This window comes from Mastacembelus armatus, chromosome 4 (assembly GCF_900324485.2).
Source record: "Mastacembelus armatus chromosome 4, fMasArm1.2, whole genome shotgun sequence".
Classification (NCBI taxonomy): Eukaryota; Metazoa; Chordata; class Actinopteri; order Synbranchiformes; family Mastacembelidae; genus Mastacembelus; species Mastacembelus armatus.
Genome location: NC_046636.1, coordinates 2,330,609 through 2,352,212, shown reverse-complemented (window position 1 = coordinate 2,352,212; position 21,604 = coordinate 2,330,609). Strand labels below are relative to the sequence as shown.

Sequence of the window (21,604 nt, the reverse complement as noted above, 5' to 3'; positions counted from 1 at the left end):
TTCATATATACTTGAATGCAGAATCGCTATTTTGTAGCTGTAAACTAATGTCGTGGAGTCGAAGTATAAAGTGGCATGAAAACAGAATATTAAAGTAAAAAGAACAAGTACTAACGTGTGTAAGTTTATTTACCAGATTGTATTTGTCATTTAGTAGTCTGCAGCTTAGCATCTAACTACGAGTTTTATTCTGATAGTCTTACCCGGAAGTGTTTTCACAACAACAACCGTAGCTAGCTAAGTTGTGTTAGCACCTGCGCTCAGTGTGTGGTATGTAGAGGACGAATTGTACATTCATGGTTGGAAATGCGACGTTAGAAAAGCTTCAGTGTTGTCCAGGTAAATATTGTAGAGTAGTCTGTCAGTTAAAGTTAAATTTATATCAGAAAACACTCGGAGCTTTTTGGTTTTAGTGTCTAAACTAACGTTAGCTCTCTGGCTAGGAGCTAACGTTAGCTAGTCTGGGAAAGGTCGTGAAACACAGAAAGGTAGGAGACTAGTTAAATTCAAAGTTATTAAAGGAACACGAGGCTGCGTGTTTTATAAAGCAGTTCACTTTAAAGTGAAACTGAAGGTGTTTGAGGTGAGAACATGGCTGACGACCCTCAGAGGAACTTCCGCTCTGCATATTACGAGAAGGTGGGCTTCAGAGGAGTGGAGGAGAAGAAGTCCCTGGAAATCCTGCTCAAGGACAATCCGCTGGGTAGGTAGCAGCTCATCCCACCTGTAAACCTGGTAGGATATCATCCATTAAAGAGGATAGATGTTGGTTAAAACTGTTGCCTCACAGCAAGAAGGTTCCTGGTCTGAAACCCATCAGGGGCCTTTCTGTGTGGAGTCTGCATGTTCTCCCTGTGCTTGTGTGGGTTTTCTCCAGGTACTCTGGTTTCCTCCCACAGTCCAAAAACATGTATGTCAGGTTGATTGGTGACTCTAAATTGCCCATAGGAGTGAGTGTGAGTGTGTGAGGTTGTTTGTCTCTATGTGGCCCTGTGATGGACTGGGGACCTGTCCAGGGTGGACCCCTGCCTTTCACCCAAAGAGAGCTGGAATAGGCTCCAGCAGATCCCTGGGACCCTGGTTAGGAATACAGGGGTATAGATAATGGATGGATGGTTTGAGAGAAGGATCAGAGAAGCCAGACTGTCCCTCAGACTTAAGAAGTCACTTGGATTAGTGGTGAAACTTTTCAACCTAAAAACTAGTAGTAGTCCAGTTGCCTCTGGATAACTTCATCTGGGCGACTGAGAATCTTCACGGACATCATTAAGTGGTGTTCTCTGGCTATTTAAATATGAAATTGGAAATATTTCAATCATCAAATTCACAGTAGAGCTGCAACAGTGGGTTGATTTATTGATTAGCTGTTATTAGATTCAGTGCTATTTTTTTTTTTATCAGGCTGTGAACGTTTCCGGAGTGTTATATTTTAGTAAACTTAATGTGTCTGGTTTTTTAGCTGTTTACTGGACAAAAATAAGACATTTGCAGACGTCACTTTGAGATGTTAGGAAATTGCAGTGTTATTAATCAAATTACTCATCGGTTAATCAGGGAGCAAGCAGTTGACTGATGATAAAAATGATTGGTTGCAGCCATGGTAGGATTTAAAAATAGGTGATTATTCTGTCTTTTGTCTTATCCTAGTTGCATAAACATTAATTTATTTAGTTACTGCCTGATATGTGGGAGCACATGGCGAGTAGTGAAAACCAACAACTCTCAATGATGTAAGGAACTGAGGTACAATCACATGTAATCAGCAGACCATGTGCAGCTTTTAGCATTTAGTGAAAGTGTTGTTTTTTTTATTTGAGCCTTTTGTACAGAAGATCACTGTCTGATGTGCACACACACAAGTACACATGAATTTTTGTATCCTTGTGATGAACTTTGCTATCTCACATTATAGGTACACAGTATTCATATATGCCACACCTTAATTGATGTGTAAAATGACAACCAAGCTATATGAGCTTACCTTTAAGATTATCTCTATGTATCTGATTATCTGATCTGTTTGTATCATTTCTGTTTCAGCAACTTGTGCTTATGTTTTGATGATTTTTACTCTGTGACAGATCTTGAAAAGCTGAGCACCTTCAGTCAGAGGTTCCCCCTGCCCTCTATGTATAGGATCCATGTGTGGAAGGTACTGTTGGGTAAGACACACATTCAGTCACACACACCTCCAGGAAACTTGTAGATAGAACTTGGTAATACCAATAAGTTTTAATTACCCATATTGTAAATTAAGCTATATACTTGCTGTGAGCCACAGTTTAGACATATGCAGGAATTTGTGTGCAGTGCTACAGGACAATAAAAACCCATTTATGCTCAAATTCGTTGAATTATTGCATTTTCTGAAAACTATTCTCATTTTTACCATGTGTTCCTGCAGGCATCCTACCTCCCCACAGTGACTCTCATGCTCTGGTTGGAGGCTACAGGAAGGAGCAGTACCAGGACATCCTGGAAGCTTTGGAGGTGATGAGATACATCAACTCTTCCACGCCTTCCACCCACGTCTACCTGCGCATGTTCCAGCTGGAGAGCCAGGTACTCCCACGGTGCTCCGAGACTTCACCCCCGGTAAGATGGAGCAAATATTTCATGCTGACAAATACTCAAATGCACCACCAGGTGATGCTGAACCATTCATGCAGGGCAGTTAAGTTTTCCTGCAGAAATGTGCTAATGTTAATGTTAATACCTACGCTGCCACAGGACAATAGAGGAATCTGCTCCTTACGGTTAAAAGAAACTCAGCTTCACATGTTGCAGGTCTAACAGGAAAACAAAAGAAATGTTATTATAAATTACTTCAGCAAACCAGTTAATGAAAAATCCTCATCACAACAAAATAGTGTCATAGTAACATACACTAACTACATTTTTGGTCTCTCCCCTCTTTTCTCACCATTTAGCAGAACACAAATAGACACCACACACACAGACCAGCTATTTAATGTTTCTTTTTTTCTTCTCGAAAACAAGTAATTTAAAACATATTTGTTCCAGTTAAATATTTGTTATTATATATATATATATATATATATATATATATATAGTATTTTATTATTAGCTTACGTACTACATTCAATAGCTAACAAATCTATCGAAATGTGACGGAAGTGAATGCGTGCTGCGTTCAAGGCCTAGTAAAGCTATAAAGCTAATGTAATGCACATAATGAATATCTTTTTGCGAAATAACGGAAAACAAAGTCTAAAAAATTATTTCCACTTGATACGTAAGGTTCTCCTTAAATAAAATATGCCTGTCAGACACATTTTACCACTACCGGACTACAAACGGCCTACATGCATGCGTGCTTGTAGCGCATGCGCACGTTTAGGCGCGTATGTTTAAGTGTATGAGCTACGTGAGACGCTAGCGTCGTTAGCGCTGGACAGTAGCTTCTTATTGTGCTGAGTCAAAGCTCAAACGTTACTTCATTGGCTACAACATATGTCAATCATCATTGACAAACAGCGATTGGCTGATTTTAATGTCATTAGACGTTGTTATACCCTGTGGGAGGGTTTTGCCTGTTAATCGGGGCTGCCATTGGTTTTCGTACTGATTGAAGGTTTACAGACACGTTTGGTTGTGGGCTTATTTTATTCGCGGCAATCTGCACGATGTGAATCTACCGTTTGTTTGTGTTAAATACAAACTACATTAAAACCTTTTAACGAGGACTGAAAAGTGAAGTACAATGTTTTTAGATACTTCATCTTTTGGACTAAAAACTTCAGCGGAGTTTTACGAAAACACTGATATACAAGACCTGCCGTTTCAGCCCAGGTGTGGATCCGTCCACATCAGCAAATGTAAGAATTACCGTCTTGCTGTGTTTGTACTCTTGTTAAATATTAAGGGACTGTTGTAGCTGTGATAATTCAACCCTAAATTGATCTATACCTGAGGTTTTCTGCTTTCTATTGATATATACTTTGACTAGATTCAAATCACGCCAACGATTTTTTGGAAATACAGTTTCCGGTTGGGTTTTAACAGGTAGCAAAGAAATAATGCATTGATTTATCGTTTTTTAATCGAATCGTGGGCCTCTAATATCGTGGTATGACTAAAGATTCCCAACTCTACCATGATATTTTTCTTTACACATAATGCATTAGAGTGTGAACATGGCTGTTAACGCACGTGTTGTGGCAGCGTTTGATTTTTCCAGTGAGAATCTGACCACAGGTGTTTTTGCGAGCTCAGTCTGATGAATAGTTGTGGTTCTTATCAAAAGTCACAGAAATGACAGACCGTGGATCATACTGTGGCTGCCCGAGGTATTTTAATTAATGGAGGGTTCGGTTTAAAAACAGCCCGCAGATATTTGAGGTTAGCACCAGGCCTTTTCTTTCAGTCCAGAGTTGTAGAAATGTGGAGCCTGAGCAGAATATGATCCATTAGCACAGGGCAGAGAACAGTAAGTTTGCTATTCATAGATTTGTTCAAGCATCTTTTACAGTCATTCCCACAAAGGAGCTGCTTGTATTTCACTACATCATTAGATTAGACAGGATTTACTTGGGAACATATTTAATTAAGGAAATTAGTTTTATCAGTAGAAATGTGCACAAATCTCTGTCTCTCTTTAAAAACCTGTTTGGGTCAGAGTTTGTATTTAGACAGCATAAAAATAATATTTGTGTAACCAGATTTTATTTCATGTTTATGTGTAAAGTCTGTAAATATTGACACAGTTTTCTTGATCATTTCACAAATCAAGTCAGACTGTAAATTGACTGACTCATAGTTTAGATTTTTGGAGCAGTGTCAGTTTTTGCAGGTCTGGTCTGTTGCTGTTGTGGTAAATGTCAGTGTACTTGAATTCTTCCTTGTTTGCTGCTCTGTGTTGTTGCTGCAGGATGAAGAGAATGAGGACTTCCTCTCCATCAGCAGAGCCATGGAGGAGATTGTAGATGATCCTGTTGACTGCTACTGGCTGATTAAGTATTTCGTCAATCAGTTCCACACAAAGTTTGGAGACTCAATACCACATCTCGTAAGTGTTGCGTTTAGTTTTAAAGCAAACTGATGCTGAAAGTTTAGTAGTACCAGAAAAATGTTCTGAGGCTTCAGCTTTTAGATCCTGTGTCTGTAAAATATTAAGAGCTCTCATTTCCACTAAGTTGAACTCTTGGTAATTATTTTTCATCTAACTAAAAAACAAACTGGCTTCTTCCAAAAAAAAAGAAGAATCTGAATTAATCATTTAAAAAAAATTGATCATTTGTGTTTCTGCTTTCCAGAAGTATAATGATATTTTTACAGAGCAACAACTACAACTAAGTTCTAAAACTGACAACAGTGGTGTTATTGAATACAAAGTGAAATAGTCTTTATTTGTAATTCATGGTTCTGATGTTGCTTTGAACATGAGTCACAGTCAGCGATGGGAAAGGCACAGAACATACGAGGAACTGCGGAAAATCTAGTTTATAAAATGACAGAATTGATGTGACTTAGTAGTTTGGATCTCATTGTTTTTACCAACGTGCATCACCATGAATTAAGACTTGATTGTGTCTCTGTTCTGTCCTGGTGCAGCCAAAGAGCCTGGAGCATTATCTGAGTCAGGAGGAGCCCCGACTGCTGAACCATCTGAAGAACAGCGGAGCCCTGACTCAGCTGCCCTACAGCCTGTGGTTCAGACGCTGCTTCGCTGGCTGCCTGCCTGAAACCAGCCTGCAGAGGTGGGTCCATTGTCACTAGAGAAACCTGGTTCCTGTCGTTGCATGCTTCAGGTCAGCCACAGCAAGCATCCATACAGTTTCCTGAAAGATTTGTTTGGAACCCAGCCCAGAATTCATACTGTTGCAAAACCTTTCATTGAGATTTCTACTTGTGCACTGTGGCAAGCTGCAAAACACAGAAACCAGCAGGATGTCAGCCATTTTTTTAACTTTAACACATGGATACAAAGTGGAAAATGCTTTCTTGACCCTTTAATTTACATAATTTATATACAGATGAGACAGTATTTTAAATGTTACCACTATAACACTGTAAACTTCCAATTGGCTCTGTCTACAAATTGCAGATGACTTGTTAAAGCTTTTACCCATGAACAGAATTTTCAGTTCTCCTCTTACAGAGAGTGACACCAACAGAGAGTTGTCCCTAGATTACCTTGTTTATGTCTCTCGTAGACATAAACAAGATATGTCAAAAACACATCAGTGACACACACGGCTGCACTGGGAGACATGTTTTGAATATTTAATATAAAAAAAAAAAAACAGGCCCAAACTTGACCTCAGTGCAGTGAGGTCTGTATTAGAGATTGGAAACTAACAGACATTAACTGGGACATTACGTGTGTGTGTGTGTGTAAAAATACTGACCTTAAATGTCATAAACTGGCCATTTAAATGATCCCTGTTATTTTTTGTTAGGGTGTGGGACAAGGTGATCAGCGGCTCCTGTAAGATTCTGGTGTTTGTCGCTCTGGAGATTCTGCTGAGCTACAAGATCAAGTTGATGGGCATCAACCGGCCTGAAGGTGTGGTCAAGTTTCTGCGCAATGTGAGTACATGACAATATTGTTGTGTTCTTCCCCAACAACAACAAAAAAAGACATGCATTATTTTTTTGCTTTTGTATAATATGCATCTAACTTCTCTCTTTCAGATACCGCAGGAAAACACAGACGCCATTGTCAGTAAAGCCATCGACTTGTGGCATAAATACTGCGGCACCCCGATGCACACGGTGTAGTCATGTGGAGCTCCAGCCGCTGAAGAAAGAAAAAACGAGGTGAGATGCTTTCCCATAATCCACCAGGACTTACTCTCAACTCCACTGAGAGACTTAGACTGTGGCGTTCACTGTCCCTGGAGGTTTGGCTGTGCATGACTGAACTGAAAACTCATCACAGGCTACTTTCGATAATTTGGGAGGCCTTTGCCTTTTGACAAGCCAATCTCTCTACCTTTCCCCAAAGACTGTGACCAACTGTCCAGGGAAAAGGACGAGTTGATATACACGAACACTGAAGCACGTTTTGTGTGATTGACTGCACAAAACCTGTGTGGAAAAAAGACAAGAAGGCATAAACTTATTGTTTTAATAAGTTTCTTTCCTTAAGAAACTGCATACATCATAGAAGACTCACAATAAATTAATACCTACATGCAGTTTTTCTGCTTTACAAAAAACATCTGAAAAGTCTCACTTCCTGTTTTATGTACAAGTCTTATAATTCTGACAATATTTTTCTCTCAAAACATTTTTAAATGTACAGGCAACAGTAATAGTACTGATTCTTGTACACAGGCGCGCACACAGTCGTAACAAAACTGAGCAACCGTTTCTGCCAGTAATAAGATCAAAACTACCAATCTGTGGCCCTGATATGGACTGTAATCAAAAAAAGTGGCAGCGTTTCCAGATTTTGTACCGCACAAAGAAATACAAAAACATCTGCTTCAGTTAATCCTCAAATGAAACAAGGTAATTTGGCAACTTTTATATCCCTGTAAACAAACCTGTAGGCACAGTGACACAGTGGGTTAGCGAACAGCAGCCACTCCGGGATGCATTCAAGGTCACGACTTCCACAGCAAGTCAAATTGCTTTGGTTTAAATTGGGGATCTGAAAAGTGTTTGAGCTCTTGAATGCAGCCCATCTACAGACTGACAAAACCAGGAGAAATCAGAAATTATTGCTCAGTTGACTGATGTGAACGTTGGGAGATCTTAACTTTTACTGGCTTTGGAGAAAGCATTTTGGGCCTTAGAGGGTTAGAGGGGGATTTTAGGACATTTTGGCTTAGGATGCAGCTGCCTACAGCAGTAGAGGCTGTAAATATTTTCATTCCTCTGGCAAAAAGAGATAATGGGTCATTGAGATGTCATCTGTGGAATAAAACTGCCAACACAAGCGAGCTCCACAAGGTAAGATTAAGAAAAATGTGAAGGGCAAGAAAAAAATCCCTGTGAAAAAAATTCTAATAAAGTCCCATCTCCCTCTCTGGCTGTTGTCATCCATGAAATTGGCACAAATTCTCTATTTTACTTCCAAAGCCTTTTTTCAAAATCAAAAGTGCAGCAAAGTAAATGTGTCGCCACCTCTTCATCATAAAAAATAACCAAACTTTTGAATATCAAGAGAAGTCTGTAAAATCTCCACTGAGGGGAGATCCAAGTTACGAGTCCAGTCTATCACAGAGTTTTTTTGCTCCTCTTTCCTGTTTTAATGGCTCAAACTCACACGTTGTGTTTAGTCCGGTCAGCAGTACCAGGGCAGCATGTAGCAGAGTCTGAATGCACGAGGTCCCACTGAGCCATTTTATGGTCGATGAAACCTGCAGGCAGAGACCGTCAGGACAGTTGCAGTAGCGTCACCAACACGTCTAAATATTCACTTCAGGAAACTACAGTAAACACTACAGCATGATCAGTTTTTAATCTATCACATGATTAGCTGTCTTACCTGGTCAGGTGACGGCTCGACTCGTGCACCTCCATCTCTGTGCTTTTAAACTCGTTTAACTCCTTCCTTATGGCAGCCTGAACAACACACACACACACACAGACATGTTCTTACACATTTACGTGTGTATGGGTAGTTTAATGGGAACACGTAGCCAAGCTGTTCAATACAACAGTCCTACAATAAATCCTGTTCAGTTTCAGGCTGTTGATTCACCTGAATCACTTGGGGGCTGGAGTTTGTGCTGCTCTCTAACTGTACTTCTTTACACTGACAGGTGTGCTCACAGCTCTGCTATGGCTCCACAGGTTTCAGATGGTGTACCTAATAAACTGCCAGCTGCCTACCTGAATCCAGATGTTCAGTGAATTGCCTTTTATTTGCTGCTGTTGTGGTTCAAACTGACCTTATCAGCAGCTGTGAGCCTCGTCCACGGCTTGTCTGCTCTCCTGTCGTAGTCCTGGGCCTCAGCCACCTCCACGTAGTCACTGAAGCGGATGAGGATCTTGGCCTCCCTCAGCTCCTCTACTGTCGGCCTCTGGCTGAGCTACAGTGTGGGGGAAAGCAGCATCATTAACCGCCTCAGTATTTTGCATAGTGCATGCTGAGGAACATCTGTGCAGGCAATTCTGTGACAGGATATGGGAAAACCAAAATTTGCAAATGTGCAACGTTAGTATGTCTTATATTCATTATTTTTGGTTTCTGTGCTCTGCAGTGGATAGTCGTCAGTCATCACTGCATATAATCAATTGTCTGTCATACAACAGTCTGGATGGAGACCCCAGCACCAAATCAGAGGACGATGTAATCAGTCTTTGAAAAGGCTGCTGTCTTACCTTTCTGGACAAATGTCTCTTGATCTCCCTCTTCTCCTCCTGCTCCTCCAGATCGTTTCGAGCTGGAGTGGAAAGACGCCATGATCACACACACACAGTGGAGATGAAGATCTGTCTTTTTACTTTCTTATTGTGTGTGAAGTGACTTACGTTTGAGAATGTTCCTCTGTTCCAGCTCCTCTGCTGTCGGCCTCTGACTCAACCGCCTGAAGAAAAGAGCAAACTGTTTCAGAAAGCCTCTTTTTGTCTGACTGTAACGTTTGTGTTCTTTCTGACAATCTGTGTTGTACTCGACTTCAAACCAAAATCGTATGCAAAGCAGATGTTTTACTGTATGTAATGTCATTTTTGTGAGGCAGCATCTGTGACTTCACAGTGTGGAGGGGACGAAAGGCTTCACACAGTTTGGTAGGAGACAAGGGCAGATGTTAAAAGAGGAGCCAGAAGAACAGGACAGTGTTTCCTGCAGTAAATGCCTTTTCCACTTGTTTACATGAGGTGGAAATGCTGTGAATTAGAACAAAACAGTAAAGACAGAGGTGGAAAATATGCCAAGGAAGTGATTTCTCTTCTCTTAGAATAATCCACTTAATGTACGATTAATATAACAAGAAGACACGTCCTGATTCAGTGTCCAAAATATATGTTAGTGCTGAGACTTTACTGAATTGAATTGAACTGATTCCCAAACCTCCTGTTTCCACCTCTGTCTGAAATCAGTTAATGTCTGACTGACTGCATTGGACTGAACGAAGTATTTAGAAAATTGATCTGACGCTGGTGAATTTTCTGTCAACTAAAAAAAAAGTAAATAAATTTTAAAGAGATCAGATTATTCAATAATGAACATTTGTTGAAAGCGGCTCAGTATTACACAACATGTGCAATCAGGTAAAGGTAAACGCCTGGTCTTTAAATAATTAATAATAATGTATTCACCATAACATCTATGATCGCACATATACTGTTTCATACTGAACAAACACACGTTAAAATATTATTTGGAAATCAAAAGTAAATGTTTTAAGGAGCAGTATCTTCTAATCCCACACTGGGAAGAAAATATTTTATCCGTACAGACTTATTGTCCCTTCACTCACCCTCATATTGTATTCTCCTCTTTCTGTTTTGCCCTTTTCTCCCCGTCCTGCTCCTCAGGTTAAATCTCTCCCTGCCTCCTGCCTCCATTATGACTCATCATCCATCATCTGCTCCCTGCGGCAGCCAGGTCACATCGATCTCAGCTCGTATGGGTTCATGCCCTCTGCAGGTGACTGGGCCTGCATGTGGACTCACGTTTGTGGTCCCGTTAATCCGGCAGCTCACCTGGTGAGTTTGGTGGCGGTCTGCTGTCGGGACTCGAGTCTCTCCTGGTCCGACTGTAGCGGCAGGATGTTCTTCTCCTCCAGCTCCCTCTTCGACGGACGGTTGCTCAGTTTGATGGCCAGAGAGTCTTTTCGTAAAACCTTCATGGCCAGTGTGCCTACAGTGGTCACAGGAGGGTGGTGTGGGTTAATAATATACACTGTCAGGAGCAGCTGCCACAGATGTGAATGGATGTTGTCACTCACAGAGACTGTATATTCCAACATGCACGAAGGCAGCACATTTGATTTGGAAGTTACTGTTTACTTTTCTAAGTGATGCTAAAGCTAGCTTAGCTATATGGGGACACTGCAAAACAAGATGCTACTGAATGGACTGAAATCACTTGTGGTTAGATAATGCTGACTTTCTTCTGAAGAAGAGGTGAAGTTCTTCTGCCCCCTAGTGGCCACTTATTATCACAGCAGCTTTAAGTTTTTCTTCAGTTTACCTGGTTTTGTTTTTCTTTTCTGCTAAAACCCCCATCTGTATTTTTACTCTCAGCAGCACAGCCTTTCTTTATTTATTATATGTGAATTTTTTATGCTAAATAAATAAACACTATACATGCATAATGCTTCTGGGATGAATAATTCATATCTCTAATTACAAACTGCAGCTCTGAACGCCTCAGGCCACGTGTGACGTCTGTGCCCTTGCACCTTCTGGGAAGACATATGCTCGTACACAAAATAAAAACTGAATATGCACATGCGTCATGCATATGTTTTATGATGAACAGCAACAGGCGACTGAAAAACCTGCGTACAGTGTTAACCGGTAAAAAGACACCTACTTGTAAACAGTGTATCATCTTCCTCTTCCTCCTCCTCCTCATCATCTTCCTCCTCCTCCTCCTCTTCCTCCTCCTCCTCATCCTTGTACATGCCTGGCAGGTCCTCGTAGTCCACCTCGTTGGGGAGGTTCTCTTTGTCGTCATCACATTCGATCATCACCGTTGGAACAGTGTGCATCATGGAGCTGCAGGTTGGACGGAGAAGGCAAAAAGTCACAGTTGCCTAGTGTGTCTGTCCTGTTGTGTCAATTGTGGATCAATGATTCAAACCAAACCAAACAGTCAGGTAAGGCCAAAGAAAAGCAGTAATATAAGTGAAATGAACCTGATTCTACAAACAGCAGGATGACACCAACCCTGGGAAGCAACTGGGGCGTGTAAAGGGTCAACAGCAGACCTGAATTATTACTTAATTAAAACACAGTCAAGTGCTGGAAAATGATCATTTATCAAACAAAAAAGTCAATCAATTATTTCCAATTTCTCAACTGCGAGGATTTGGCATTTTTCTGTCTCATGTTGCTGTAGATAAAACAAGTAATTTGAAGATGCCACTCTGGGCCTTTGGAAAACCACAATAACAACAATAAAAACTCACAGATGTAATAAAGTTACTTACAGCCTTTTCAAACCGAGGAAGGTGGTGCACAGATTAAGATGAAGGATGAGCAGCTTCTGTTAAGCTGCTCAAAGTGAAGCAGCTAAACATTTTATGATCAGTCATTGTGCTTCTCAATCAGACCAACTGAGACCTGCAGTTTTTTGTGATGCACTTGACATGAAAAGATGAATCGGCTGAACAGAAAGTGAAGTTCTGTCTCCCACTATGACGCTGAGCAGCATGAGACAACAGACGCCTGGAGCTCATTTTAACTCCTGACACCACACTAACGTCACAGGGCCATTAATGGGTTAATATTGTTTAGGCTGATTAAGGTTTAAAACAATCTGCCTCAAACTCTCAAACTGATGCCACAGGCAAGAACATGTTCCATGATAAAATGACAGTGTGGGGGTTCTCACCTCTCAAACCTCTGCATGGTGAGGGCCAGGGTCTTGTTGAGCTCCTCTATGATGCGACTGGGTGGGTGCAGGGCAACAGGCAGCGTCCCGTACTGCAGGGAGTGCCCACCCATTGGAGCATGGCTGGGGGGGGGCGGGGCACTTCTGGAAGGCGAGCGCCGACGGCTCCAGGCTCCCTGCGGGTACGGAGATCATGAGCTTCTTTGGAGGTAGAGGAGGAGATAACTTCACCGACATACACGGCAGCTTCACCGGGGCACCGTCTGCAGCGAGAGAGGGGGGTGTGAAAGGCTGAGCCGTACATGCACGGGCTCACGTGTGCCACTGTGAACACGAACGCACCTGTAATGTGATTAGGTAGCCTGGCGAAGGGTTTGGGTGGTAGCGCAGGAGGTTGTTTGTGTAGCGTTGGAGGTCTGGAGAGTGCAGACTCAGCACCGTCACCCGGATACAGAGTGGACTTCTTTGTGGGCGGAGCCTGGCTGGATTTCAGAGCGAGGTCCTGTTGACATGCACCGTCAGTGGGCATCTGAAACTCCAGAGATCCTGAGGGGTATTTAAAAAAACAAACAAAACACAAACCCAGAACATTCAGACACCACACTGTGAAAAATCAGTGATAAAGTAACTGGTGCTGAGACTCTGCTGCCTACCTACAGCTGCAGCGGCTCCTTCCATCAGCTCAGGACCTTCAGACTCTGACAGGCTGGAGCCGAGCACCGGAGAGCGCCCGTTCTCCATCTTCACCTCCTCCCGTAGGGCTGGAGACGTGCCTTCTGCAGAGAGAGGTGCACAGGGAGAGACGGAGGAGAAGTGAGCATGAAGAACTTGATTCTACAGTGAGTAACAGTAACATAATCCAGCAGAGACGCCAAATGTTCACTGATTCCAGCTTCTTATATCTTGAGGATTTGCAGCTTTTCTCAGTCATCTGATCAAATGCTCATGTCTCATCTCCTTCATCACCTTTCTCATAAACCTCCTTCAGCACTCCTTTCTTGATGAGCTCCTCCCGGCTCTGCCGCGTGGACATTTTCCTCTCCAGCACTGAGGGGACAGAGAGAACATGACGTCAAACAAACAAACAGCAACACACAGAGAGAACTGCCAGGCTGCTTGTGTGGCTGGATACTGAGAACGTTATTAGTGCTGAGGGATGTGTCAGCTGCAGCTCGCTGCTTCCACCCTGGTTTGTGCCCAGTAAGAATCCTGTGACTGAACCCCCCCAGTCCTCACCCCCAGCTAGTTGCTTCCCTCAGACAAAGCAACTCGAGCTGCTTGTGTTGGCTGTTCTGAAACAACAAGACTTTCAAAGGCAAATTTATTTGTACTGCACCATTCATACACTAGGCAATTCAAAGTGCTTTACAAGGCATATAATTACATTAAAAGCATGGAAAAGAGCATTTAAGAACAAAGATATTAAAATAAAATAGTATAAAATAAAATTCAAAATGAAAAACTGTGTTGACATCAGTTTTTCTTGTTTCTTGTGCCTGTACCAGCTGGGCTAAATTAAATGAATTAAAAAGATGCTCTGATTTTTAAACGTAATGTAAATATAACTAATGCATTTTTCACATACTCATGCATGTCCACTTCTTCCAACCTCGTGTCTGCCCCTGCTCACAAACACGTTGTGCTTCACGCTTGAACAGGCAGATCTACAAACAGGATGTTTAAATCTGAACAGGTAATAATAATAAAACTATGAAGTGTGACCTTTGAAAAGACAGAGGAGGTGAATGCAGCTCTTAGGGTTTGTGCTTAGTAATGATTTTATTTTGGCTATGCCAGTTTCAGCCTGGTGCACAGAGGTAAAGAGGATAGTGTGTCCCACTGAGACCACACTGGGCTCCAGGTGCTTTTTACATTTTATGGCCCAGTAAGACAGAACTGACTAGTGCCCCGTGGACATCCAGTCTAGTGGTAAGAAAAAGGACTGTTATCAGGTGTGACCAGGGCTTCGTTTGTGCCGGATCCTGCTGGAACAGGATCCATGACCTCTTTATTTTTGACCGCCTGCGTTCTGGTCCTCTCTAACATGAAAACAAACACAACTTGAAATATGAAAATATACAGATTAATTATGCACTAAATTTTAAGCAAATTCATGTTCCCTATTAATTTAGACGTCAACGATCAATGAAAACAAAAATCTCACTGGGTAATTCGATCTACGGCCAAAGGACACACCCAGTAAAACCCATAACAGGGAGTAGGAGGTGAACTGGGACATGGCTGTGGTGTGGGGTGTTTTGGACTAGATTAGACTAAGCAGGCATTAAGTCTATTTGTATTCTAGAAACAGTGTGTGTGCGATTACTGTTGTATTGTGTATCTCAGACCTGTTGAGAAGTGAACTGCAGGTCTCACAGCCTGTTTTCATATTACACGTCCGTCTCGTGAACTTGGCATTGCGGCGCCTTCTGACTGACAAATGAAGCATGTGACACCTGCTCTGTGCAGTGATGAAATATTACGCTGCAGGTGATGCGTTTCATTATTCTAGGTAACTGAAAGCTCGGTCATATGAAACAGAGAAGGAAAAGAAGAAACTCTTGCATCATCGCTGCCTTTACTTTCCTGGTCGTTAAAGCGTTTGTTCTCACTGTGAACCCCGTCTAACCCCAGCTCCCCATAAAAAACACATTACTTTTTACTACTACATGGTTACTTTCATGGTGTTGGCCCATAACGGGCCGTGAATGCCCACGTAATTTAATGCACCTTGGCAGCAGTCCAGCAGTAACACATGGTGCTCACCTGTGTGTGTGTGTGTGTGTGTGTGTGTGTGCTGTAAAATGTCCTGTGTGTTACTGGAGGCAGAAAAATAATGGAAGCTCAGAGTGCGGCGACAGCTGGGAGAGCAGCTTGGCTGTAGGACGCCTCTCTTCACCCTGTGCTCCGTGTTTGTGCGTCTCACCGAGAACAGGATGTGGAACGATGGAGCCAGCTGAGAAACAACAACAGCTTCCATCTCTCCGTCCAAATCAAACGCTTCCTTCGCCTTCACAGCTAAGCCTCGGTGCATATTGCAGCTCTGGACCACCATATGCACTAACATCCACACTTGCTCTGATGCTGAGGCTAAAATCGCAGCAGGGGTAAATAGACGACACGCTGGCCCTACAACAACCACCATTTAAAGCTAATTTGTTGCTGCAGTTATTACGGGCTCTTCCACAGCTGGTGTGTGTGCATCACTGATGGAAACTGTAATTAACATTTTCAGCCACAAGGTTTGAAGTGAATGAAATAAATGCACATTATGCGATGCTCCTGTTTTCTCTATATCTGTGCACTGCTGCCAGGATTTTCACTGAGTCAGGGTCACAGAAGCCTTTGACAGGACCTCTCCACATGAACGGAGCTAATTTCTTTCAATCTAACTTATCAGAAAAAAGTCATTTTCTCTCCGTTGACACACACGACTGTGGGATTAAAACAAAAATGAATCCACTTTTTATCAACTTGTGTGATATCTGTGCTTTATATGTCTATCAAGTACATACGTTTTTGTGTAAATCTTGTGAATGAACTAATCCCTGCATTAAAAACGGTGCTGATGTTCTGGCTGATGAAGCAGCAGCAGCAGCAGCAGCTGACCCAGAGTCTCCCAGTGCTTTACCAACCCTAAATAACCATAACCATATGAGGTAGATCTTTGCTGCAGCCCTTCTATCCCCCCCTCAATGCTACTGCTGCTGGGTGCAGCAGGGAGACATTTATCGGAGTGAAGCACATCACCACGGGGAGGGAGAGCTGGGGAGCTGGGTGCTAATGGAAGTGCTGTGTTTACAGTGTTTTCCTTCTCACCTGCAGAGGTCTGCTTGAACTTTTCACTCTTCTTCTTCCTCCATTTCCAGGGTTTAAACAGACGTCCCAGGGTGGCGAATTTGCTGCGCCGGCGGATGGGAGGTGTGTGCGTGCCAGGAACCAGCGAATCAGAGCGCATCGCTGCCAACCTCTCCACTTCTTCAGCTGGAAAACAGAACAACAACAACAACAAAGTTGTTATCAGGCAGGTGAACAACATACTCAGGAATATGTTTTCCACATGCAGGACGGTGTTTTTTCCCTTACACACAGTATAATACTACTGCAAACCTGCAGTGTTCTCCGCATAATACACAAAGAAAAAGCTGCAATGATTGGCTGATTTATTGATTATCTAATCAATAATGTGAATCATTTTTCTGCAGGCTCTTTTTTTGGACTGTGATTTTTCATTTCTGTTTCCCAGTTAGACTTTTAGAAATTCAGAGGTTAGTGAACGAATGAATTGCTAAAGGGAGAAGCGTTTCCTGCAGTAATGGGCTTTTTAAAACCACAGTTAGAGAAAACAGATCATCATTTATCTGTGATTCAAATGTCAAAGGACAGACTCCCAGGGGGCTGCACACAATCAAGTCTGGTAAAGCTTATTTGAATCGCTCTTAATCACAGTTAGTGTCAGGTGGCTCCGCAGCAGGAACCTTATGCAACAGTGGGAAAATCTCCCTCACTGGGGTACAAATGAAGAAAAAAACCCCAGGTGGGCCTGACCGGAGCCTGTGCTACAAGACAAAACCATGTAAACAGGAAGTGTTACAGTCAATAACCAGAACAAATTTCTACTTTAACAAAAATATCACCTCGTTTCAAGCGCAGTCTTTCCCTTTATTCTGACTGAGCTGTAATTCCTGCAGCCCTGCACTGGAGGCCTTTCTGAGGAGCGGGCTCCAGTCTTCTATTTGAAATTACAGCTTTCCCATTACAGACAACATCCTGCTGTACAGTAGGAAACAGGCTGCAGAACAAGGACATGAAGTCTGAGCCAGCAGCAATAAATTACAAAAACAATGAAGCCAAGACTTCAGCAGGCAGCAGTGGCTGCAAACACACAGACAAACAACTCCATGTGGAATAGTGTTTGCCAGGAAAACAGAAGCAAAGTCACAGGTTCAGTCCTAAACAACATGTCCATGAAAGATGGGCCTGCACCCCGACTCACGCACTGAAACGGGCGGTGCAGGACAGGGAACACAGGTCTTCATTTAAAGAGCTGCACACTCCTGAGAATTTATTTCTGCCATAATTCCTTCATCCCACCTGGAAACATTAGGGCTCTGAAGGCAGACACTGTTTCTCTGTGGGGACGTACGACATCATCATGTCATTCATCATCGTTTGAGCTGGTTTTTACGTTCATTTATGTTAAATAGGTCATAAAGAATATAGTAAAAGAAACGAAAATATGTTTAGGCATACCATGTACAAAAGGTGATACTTTGATCAACCACAGAACGAAACACAAAAACACAAAGTGACAGAAGATGCACATTTCTGTGACGCTGACCCAAAGAGAAAAGTGGTTTCTAAAAACTGACCAACAGCCTAAATTTAGCCTCTGAGGCGTCCTGCTAATGAAGACATCAATAACAAAGTGAAACAACAGACTAAACACAACATTAGTGGCTGCAGACCAAAGTGTTTTCAGCATCAACAGCTGTACTGGAAGCAGCTACTGCATCTGTGATTGATCAGCTCGGTCCTGACTTCATTCAGAAATGTGACAGTTTCTTCACAAAAGCTGAGCAGGAAGTCAGACTGGACCAGCACACGGCTCCAGGCAGGAGGGATGTCAGTTTCAATCTGCTCTAGTTCTGCAGTGCCCCCCCACCGCCCGGCCCACGCCTCAAGACCTCCACCCCCCCTGTCCAGCTGTGGTTGTGGCAGTGGGTCACAGCACCCTGGTGCTAAAGGCAGAGAGCTCATGGAAATTTTCTCTGGACAAATAAAGGACAAGCTTCTCTCAGTGTGAAAACAAACTAACATCAAGTCAGTTCAGCTGTGACGAAGTACATTTACTTTTCTGCTCCACTACAATTCATGAGTATTGTCTGTTTTACTGCAATAATCTGGCAGCACTGGTAAAATGACTGCATGCAAACACTGTTCAATAAATTATAAAACAAGCAGAGCAGAGACAACTGGTCGATTAATCAGATAATCAATAGCCTATTGGCAAATATGGTGACAATGGTTTGATGCTGAATATTTCACTGCTGCAGTTGTTCAATCAGTTTGAATCATTTCAGTGTACTTTAATAGTTTCAAGGTGTGGATGTTTGCAGGTATCGTCAGGTGTCACTTTGGGCTCTGGGTAAATGTTTTAGAAACTTTACAAACAAAATATTCAACTCACTGAGAAAATGATCAGATTAACACTATTCACAAAACAGCTTCGAATGAATTCAGCCTACAAACATAAAATGCTGCTCACAGTCTGATAACAACCGAGTGATGTGAGTACACAAGAGCCACACAGCCCATAATAATTCCTGCATTAAATGCATCTACTTCTGCTGCTTAAAGCACATTTTCCTGAATCACTGCAGGACTTTCAGCTGTAACTGAGTATCGTCACAGTTCTAAAGCAGCTGAACACGTCTCCCTGTAAATACCTGAACTATGCAGAGGTGAAGAGACTGTTTCATTCAGAGATGGTCCGGGTCTGGATCCATCATTGTCCTTCTAGAGGCCCCCTGGTGCTGCTGATGACTGACCCCCCAGCGCAGCGTGACTCACAGGGCTCAGAGCTGCACTGCAGGGTGACATTCTTCCAGCCTGACCCTGGACCTGTTCTCTGACTGCTGCCTCAAAACACTGACTCACTCAACAAGCAGCTCAACAACAACAACAACAACAGATGATGCTGCCGGGGCTGAAAGCCCTCACTCCATTAGTCGACTGGTCCAGGGTCTCAGTCGATTCATGTTTTTGATGAGCTGCTTTTAAAGACTTTCTCACTGGGAATCTATTAATATGGAAAGAGTCTGAGAAAGGTTTGGAAATCTGCTTTGAGCTGACGAGGGGCTGATTTGAAGCATCAGCGTTCTGCACTGGAAACTATTTTTCAGTTCATGCCAATAACATTTTATGACCAGACAGTCACGAGCAGCTGAAACCACAGCAAGAAAAACCAAAGCAGGTCAGACTCAAACCGTTTTTTTCATCCACGTACACAAAACAAGCGATCTGAAGACACCACCCGGGGGTCTGGGAACTTTTTTATAAAGCCAAGTAATTCAAAAAACAAACAAACAAACAAACACAGTCTCAGGTGGTTTAGGTATCTTCACCTGTCACATCCTTAAAGACGCAGCTGCTCAACCATACGACATTTTAAACCAATAACATATTGATTATCATCAGTGACCGAGGCTTTGGTGGATTCAGTCATTTTAATTGACTGGTTGTTGTTATTTATGGGCTGAAACAAACTGTAACAAATCACTGTTGATGAATGAGGGTCAGTCTTTCCTGAGCTCCTCAGTGAGACACAGTTCCACCTTCTCATCCATCAGTTATGTTAAACAAATAACCAACATACTCACTCACCCAAAGACCAACAGCCAATACTCAGATCTCAGTAATACTAGTGTAGAAATACTCCTTCAGCAGTAAACCTTAGTAACAGTCCAATTTATGTCTTAGATGCACTGTTGTCTTCATCGCTTACACAAGGCAGAGCTAAGTTAACTACGTGGTAAAATACAAAATAAAGTATAGTGCAGTACTTAAATACTTCATAGCTGTAGTAGAATACTTGAGTAAACTTCCCACCGTGACAATAAAAATATTATATCACATTTTTTCAAAGCGCCGATCGGTTAAATAATAATTAGTGGGTGCTGCTGTGGGTGCACACCCGCACCCCGACCTCGACCCCCGGCGGGCAGGGAGCGGTCACCGACTCATGACCGCAAAACCACCGGAGCGAGTCTCCGCCTGCCCCCCGGGCCCTCACCGTCCAGCGGCGCCGCTCCCCGGCAGTTTCCGCAGATGTGCTTGATCTCCCTGCCGAGCGGGCAGTGCAGCATGAACGGCGTGTTGTTGTTGTTCGCCGCGGCCCGAGGCTGCTGCTGGTTACCGGAGCTGCTGCGGGACTTCACCCGGGCCAGGCGGAACGCTCTACTCCGCTTCCCCGGTGTCTGCTGCTCGGACGCGGCTGAAAACGAAGAGCGGATCGTGGATCCAGACCCGGACCACGAACGTGTCACGTCGCCTCCACGGCCCGCCATGTTTGAGCTGGACTGCAGGACTAGACCCTCTCGGCCTCTGCTCCGGTGCTGGAGGATTTCAAACGGGTCGCAGCGCAGTCCGCTACCGACAAGTCCGACATACGGACCACGGGCTTATCCGGTCACCACTTACAAAATAAAAGCCTGTTGAACAGGCGCTGGTCTTCAGTGAAAACAGGCCCCACACAAGGCTGATTCACTGAGACCAAACAAACAAAACAACTTGAATAAACTGTCAGAAATGAGTACAACTACAATAAAAAATACATGACGGCCATCTACCCTTCCACCTTGTGGGCCCATGAATTAAGTTGAGCTCCTTTAAGTTATGGTTATTATAATTAATGGTATTAGTATTCATACTAAATGTGGTAGTATAAATATATCTAGATTATTTCCTTTAGTCCTGTGTAAGAATTCAGACAACTGTGAAATGTACTGAGCATTTCTCTCTTAAGTTCAAGTTGACGTATTAAATTCAGAATTTGCAAAAACTCAACGTTAATGTAAGAAAAAGAATCATTTACTGTTTTCCATTTTAAAAAGGTCTATGAAAACTTCATCTTCAGCAACATGGGTGGCAATTTTCATTAACTTCATAAACTTAATGACTATTACAAAATAGGAAAAGAAACTACTAACTTAATTCCGGAGCCCATTAATTTCTTGCTACTAGGAGTCTGTCATTACACATTATTTTTTAATAAACTATATATTACAATAAAAAATTGTTTTATGTAGTTCTAGCCAAAGTAATGGATTTTATTTTGAAGGCAAAATGAACTTCCGTCACGGGCTACCTTTACGTCAGCACATTGACGCAGCTCAGCGCCACAGATTCAGCCAATCCTGGGTCTCTGACGTAGGGCGCACTCTGGACATTAGCCAATCAGATTGAAGCACCGGGATCTTTAGAATAACCAGGAGGTTTAAAAGGCCGAGGGGGAGATAATTAAAACAAACTGAACCTTACACGAGTCGTCGTAGCTAAAATTGACATTACTGACCAAAAATAAGCTCAAAGCCGCTCTAGACTTGTACTGAATTTATT

At 42.7% G+C, this 21,604-nt stretch overlaps 2 protein-coding genes across 4 annotated transcripts; one reads left to right on the top strand and one right to left on the bottom strand.

Moving 5' to 3' along the window:
- The first annotated feature begins 231 nt into the window (after positions 1–231).
- On the top strand, positions 232–11,237 carry tbc1d7 (TBC1 domain family, member 7). 3 transcript variants are annotated; one of them, XM_026323176.2, is made up of 8 exons: positions 232–703; positions 2,082–2,162; positions 2,405–2,595; positions 4,892–5,029; positions 5,575–5,720; positions 6,423–6,552; positions 6,658–6,783; positions 10,459–11,237. In XM_026323176.2, the coding sequence occupies exons 1-7, from the start codon at positions 592–594 to the stop codon at positions 6,742–6,744; spliced, it is 885 nt and encodes a 294-aa protein (XP_026178961.1). In that variant the 5' UTR covers positions 232–591; the 3' UTR covers positions 6,745–6,783; positions 10,459–11,237. The 3 variants fall into 3 exon arrangements, with proteins under 3 accessions (XP_026178961.1, XP_026178962.1, XP_033181036.1); XM_026323177.2 differs by having other exon boundaries at positions 9,476–11,237; XM_033325145.1 differs by having other exon boundaries at positions 8,770–11,237.
- Positions 8,182–20,620, bottom strand: LOC113139724 (phosphatase and actin regulator 1). The gene is given in 14 exon segments (XM_074933669.1): positions 8,182–8,333; positions 8,462–8,538; positions 8,868–9,008; positions 9,301–9,362; positions 9,451–9,506; positions 10,627–10,783; positions 11,462–11,646; positions 12,485–12,615; positions 12,617–12,747; positions 12,827–13,030; positions 13,138–13,260; positions 13,451–13,531; positions 16,304–16,468; positions 20,280–20,620. Coding segments are annotated over 14 exon segments (1,803 nt in total). The 5' UTR covers positions 20,554–20,620; the 3' UTR covers positions 8,182–8,317.
- Between the last annotated feature and the right edge of the window lie 984 nt (positions 20,621–21,604).